This window comes from Aptenodytes forsteri, unplaced genomic scaffold (genome assembly GCF_000699145.1).
Source record: "Aptenodytes forsteri isolate BGI_AS27 unplaced genomic scaffold, ASM69914v1 Scaffold647, whole genome shotgun sequence".
NCBI classification, from domain to species: Eukaryota; Metazoa; Chordata; class Aves; order Sphenisciformes; family Spheniscidae; genus Aptenodytes; species Aptenodytes forsteri.
Window position 1 is genome coordinate 9,332 of NW_008795889.1, and position 5,246 is coordinate 14,577.

General features: G+C 62.5%; 1 protein-coding gene across 6 annotated transcripts in view; it reads left to right on the forward strand.

Annotated features, from left to right (window-relative positions):
- KLHL30 (kelch like family member 30) overlaps positions 1 to 4,380 on the forward strand; it is a 4,800-nt gene extending 420 nt beyond the window's left edge. Inside the window, exons 1-9 of one of the 6 annotated variants that reach the window (XM_009284215.2) lie at positions 333 to 353; positions 614 to 1,040; positions 1,158 to 1,454; positions 1,545 to 1,713; positions 1,906 to 1,992; positions 2,221 to 2,376; positions 2,471 to 2,659; positions 3,236 to 3,381; positions 3,925 to 4,380. In XM_009284215.2, coding sequence (XP_009282490.1) covers positions 681 to 1,040; positions 1,158 to 1,454; positions 1,545 to 1,713; positions 1,906 to 1,992; positions 2,221 to 2,376; positions 2,471 to 2,659; positions 3,236 to 3,381; positions 3,925 to 4,176 — 1,656 coding nt within the window. In that variant the 5' untranslated portion in view covers positions 333 to 353; positions 614 to 680 and the 3' untranslated portion in view covers positions 4,177 to 4,380. The other 5 variants (XM_009284210.2, XM_009284213.2, XM_009284211.1 and 2 more) reach the window with 5 other exon arrangements.
- The last annotated feature ends 866 nt before the right edge of the window (positions 4,381 to 5,246 follow it).

The following is a 5,246-nucleotide window of genomic DNA, read 5'->3' on the forward strand; positions in this document are numbered from 1 at the left end:
CAGCCACAGCCGGGGGGAGGAGGGACATCGCGGGGACCCCCGGCGACCGATGGGGCGGAGCAGGGGGGGATGCTGGGGGGAGCCTTTTCTCCCAGGCTTGCGGTGCCCGGCTGGCCGCGGAGGGATGCTTTCCAAAAAGCAGCAAAGCTGCGGGGCGACGGAGACAGACAGCAGCGGGCAGCTCTGCCCGGACGGTGCCTTTAAGAGCAGGGAGCGGTGTCCCGGCGCCGCCTAAAAATAGTGTGTCCCACCGTCCCGGCTTGATCGCGTGTCGCGCTGGGGTGTCCCTCCCCAGTGCCGGGACCGCAGCCACTTCCCTCCCGGCAGGCCGGCCGGAGGGCTGCAAAGCCCAGGTGAGAGTGGGAGGGAGCGAGCCGGAGCGGGGCTCAGCCCAGCCCCAAAACCACCCCCACCGCCGAAAAATCGGTGGCAGCCCCAGCAGGGCAGCTCGGAGCGTGGGGAGGAGAAATCGGGGCCACCCGTGGAAGTGGGAGTGGGGGGGCACAGGGAGCACTTGTGCCCCTGCTGGTGCCTGTAAATCAGGCGCTGGGAAAGCACGGATGTGCGGAGCGGGGGAGGGAGAGAGGGAGAGGTAATCGCCTTTTCCTGGCAGGGACGCCCTCACCACACTCTGCTCGGGCTCTGTCCGCCCGGAAGACGCCACGGCCATCCCCAGCACCATGGTGAGGAACGTGGATGACTTTGACTTCTGCCTGCCTTCACATGCCCAGGGCGTGCTGGAGGGGCTACAGCGGCTGCGTGCCAACCCCAAACTGGCGGATGTGACACTGGTGGCAGGTGGGCGGGAGTTCCCCTGCCACCGAGGCGTCCTGGCCCTCTGCAGCCACTACTTCCATGCCATGTTCTCCGGCGACTTCGCCGAGAGCATCGCGGCACGGGTGGAGCTGAAGGAGGTAGACCCCGGTGCACTGGAGATGCTGCTTGACTTCGCCTATACAGGGAAAGTCACCATCAACCAGGGCAACGTGGAGGGGCTGATGCGGACCTCCAGCCAGCTCCACTTCCCCACTATCCAGAAGGTCTGCAGCCGCTACCTCCGGCAGCAGATGGATGCCACCAACTGCCTAGGTATCTGCGAGTTCGGCGAGAGCCACGGCTGCCCTGAGGTCTCCTCCAAGGCCTGGTCTTTCTTGCAGGAGAATTTTGAAGCCGTCTCTCGGCAGGAGGAGTTCCTCCAGCTCTCCAAGGAGAGGTTGGCTGTCTACCTCTCCAACGACCAGCTGCAGGTGCAGGAGGAGCAGAGTCTGGCTGAGGCTGTGCTGCGCTGGGTACGCCATGACCCAGGGCCTCGAGCCCAGTTCCTGCCCGAGCTGCTGGAGCTGGCCCACCTTATCTCGCTGCCTGACCAGTACCTGCAGAACCTGCTTGCCACCGAGCCCCTTGTCCGTGACTCGGATGCCAGCAAGGCCCTCGTTGCCCGATCCTGTGCCACGGTGGGTACCCCCTGCCCCAAATCCCACCCCCAGAGCTGGGGGGGAGGCTCAGCTCAGAGACTGATGGTCCGGCCCTGGCCTCTCCGTCAGGGGCAGAGTGATGCTGGTGCCCGGAAGAACCCCCCGACCCCACCACAGAAGCTGGAGGAGGTGCTAGTGGTGGTCGGTGGCCGCGTGCTGGAGGAGAGCGAGGATGAGGACGGAGGGCTGGAGATGCCAGCTGCCCCCAGGAACTTCGCCTTCTACAACCCCAAAAGCAGTAAGTGCCCACGGCAGGGATGGGGCAAGCTCACACACACACCCTGCATGTTAATTAACCCTCCGTCTACCCCAATGCCACCTCTTGCCAAATGATCTGGTGTCAGGAGGGGCACTGGTAGGGGGTGGGGGGGTGGGAAGAGTATCATCACTGGCTCGGGGGGCATCATCGCTTGGCTCCACTGGGTTTCAGGGCGATGGATGGCTCTGCCCGACTTCCCTGATTACAACAAATGGGGTTTTTCCCTGGTGGCTCTGAACAACGATGTGTACGTCACAGGTAGGTGCCGGAGCTGCCGGTGTGGGGTGGGGGTCCCCAAGGAGCGAGGATGGAGGATGGGGGACAAAGGTGTGGGCACGGGGCGCTGGCGTGGGGCTGGGGGCTACCCTCCTTTCCGAGCAAAGCCCTCTCCTTGCTCCCCTCTTGGGTGGATTCGGCCACTGGTGAGGGATGCCCAGGGACGGCTGCGCTCGGAGGGGGTGGCCCGCCTGACCTGTCCCTCCCCAGGCGGCTCCCGGGGGTCCCAGAATGACACGTGGTCGACGACCCAGGCCTGGCGCTTCTGCCCCAGGGACGGTGCCTGGAAGCCCATTGCTTCCATGCTGAGAGCCCGGACAAACCACACCAGTGCCGTCCTCAATGGTGAGATCTACGTCATTGGGGGTAAGGCCACGAAGACCCCGTGGGTGCTGCTGGGGCAGGGGTCTGTCGGTGCCCCGGAGCAGCAGGGTGGCTGCAGCATCCCACCACCCTGCAGGGACAACGGTGTATGCGGTGGAGGTGGAGCGCTATGACCCCTACAACAAGAGCTGGTGTGCCATCAGCCCAGCCCTCAAGTATGTGAGCAATTTTGCAGCTGCCAGCTGCTTGGGCAAGCTCTACCTGGTGGGCTCCTGTGCCGTCAAGTACAACGCACTCACCCTGCAGTGCTACAACCCTGTCCAAGGTGAGAGCTGGCCCTGCCACCGCACCCCACCAATGCCTTCCTGGGGAGCAGGACTGAGGGGGACCCCTAGGCGGGTGACATCCTGTGGCGCCAGGCACGGTCCCGCAGGATGTAGCCAGGTGCTAACGGGGTCCACCAATGGCTGCAGCACGGGGCCAGGGGCCAACCAGGAGCATGGCTGCCGGCAGCATGGACCTGAGTCGCAGACCTCCAGCACAGCCTGGACCTGAGCTTCAGTGGAGTGGGATCCCCGGGGCAGAGAGTTGGGGAAGCTGCCCGCCTTATGGAGAAACTAAACCCCTTTGACAATGCCACCTACTCGGGCAACCTCTGTGCAGCCCATGGTGGTCTCCCCCATCCCACACCACCACTATAAACAATATCCCCCGACCTTTTTTTTATGCAAGAGCCTCGTCTGGGATGGGGACCGCAGGTGCCACCCTGCCTGGCCACTGTGTCCCTTCCCTTTCAAACTCCCCCTTAAATAGCTGCAGGCTAGGCAATGCTTTTTTCAGTCACTGGCAGCTGCATCAAGAGCCAAGGGTGGGATGTGCTGCTAACGGCTGCTTCTTGCAGATTTGTGGAGTGTGATCACATCCCCCTTCATCCCTAAGTACCTCTCGGCCCCACGCTGTGCCACCTTGCGCGGGCTCATCTACCTCATCGGGGACAACACTAAGAAGGTCCATGTGTACAACCCGGAGGCCAACATCTGGCAGAAGGTAGCAGGATGCGGGGCTGGGCACAATCACTCGGGGAGGTGGGGCAGCTGTTCACTCCCTGCCAGCACCCCACAACCATACCCTTGCACCCCCTCTCCCTCCTGCTGACTCATCCCTTGGCTCTATTAACCCCTGCAGAGCCGAAGATGCCCCAATCCTTCCTTCCCTGCTCCACACTAGGAGCATGGCTTTTGCACCAAGTTACTGATTTTAAGCAGTGTTCACACTGCAGAAGCCCACAGGACCCCCCTTTTCCAGCACCACCCTCCTGCAGGGTGTATGGGGCTCCTGCCTGCGCAGTCCAGCAACATCCTGCCTGTCCCCTCCACCCTCCAGACCCCCTGCTCCCTGCAGCACCCTCAACCTTGCTCCCATACAAGCACAACACGAAGACGCTGCTAAAAGCAAGACATGGCCCCAGGAGCCCCCAAACCTCGCAGAGAGGACAGGGTGGGGGACACACCCGGTAGGTTGATGTCCTCCGTAGTGGGAGCAGGAGGTCCCCGGGGAGTCCCTGCGCATCTCACCCTGCCCCTCGTGCAGGTGCAGCTCCTGCACACGCTACATGAGAACGGTGGGATGGTGCCGCTGGGCGACCGGCTCTTCGTCACTGGCGGCCACTGGAAGGGCATGGACGGGGACTACCGGGTAGAGATGGAGGTGTATGACTGCGCCAAGGACCTCTGGACGCGGGAGGGCTCCCTGCCCTGCCTCTGGCTCTTCCACAGCTCCTCTTCTATCTTCATGGACACCTCCAAGTGGACGGAGGCTTTCCAGGGTGACCACCGGTGGTAGGAGAGCCCACAGCATTGCCTGTCACCCTGTGCAGCTGCTCTCGCCATCTCACCTCTCTCCCCGCTGCCAGTTCAGCTCTGCGGGGGTGGGGGGGAGATGGAAACTCCTCTGCTGGGCTGGCTGGGGCGTCAGGAGTGTGTTCCCCCCCCCGCCCACTGCAGGGAAAAGGCTTTTCCTTATAAACATGCTTTGGCTAACGCTTTCTTTTAGTTTGTTGTTTTTTTTTTTTTAAGAACTGTCTTTTTCCCCAAAAAAAAACCCCAAAGCTTTTAGGGTATTTCAAGGCCCCCCAAAGTGTGGGACATCCCATCAGAGACTGGCATTGCTGCCTGGTGGCCGTGACCCCTTTCCCCATCATGTTGACATCCAGCATGGGGAAACACGAAGGGGGACCAGGGGAATCTCTCTCTCCCAACACCCAAAGCTCTCTGGCACCTCGCTGTCTCACATAGAAGTGTCAAACCCGCTCCAGTGCCCTGTGGAGCAGAATGACAGGAGATAAACCAACTTTTGGATGCTTTGTGTCTTCGGGTGGCACAGCAGCCTGCAGCGGGGTGCTGCATCCTGGTTTCTCTCTTGGGATGCACAGCACGTGCCCCTGGGAAGTGACCCGAGGGTTATGGTGGACCAGCCAGCACCTCGGTGGCTCCTGGTGCCTCCTGCCCCATCCCCATCTCTGCTGGTACCCGGTGGCAGAGGATGCCACAGAACAGGGCAAGCACAAGGTAACGCTTCTCCGATGACTGGTCCCACTACCGGCACTGGGACATTGTAGCTCTGCCAGCATCGTTTGATGGTTAATCTGTTCTGTGTTAGGTTTTTTATTATTTTTGAAGCATTAAACGCGCACACCGAGGAGCTCTGTGGGTCGTGGGGGGAGCCCCCGGGTTGGGGGGGGAGCGTCCCCCACTCCTGGTGCTCCGCGCTGCTCCCCACGGCCGCGCGGAGTTTTACACACGGGGGAGTCCCCGCGTCCCGCAGGGGAGAGCGGAGGCTCTTCCGCGGCAGCAGCGCTGTCCCCGGCGGGAACCGGACGGGCCCCGGCAGAGGGGCGGGCCCCGCGGCGCCCT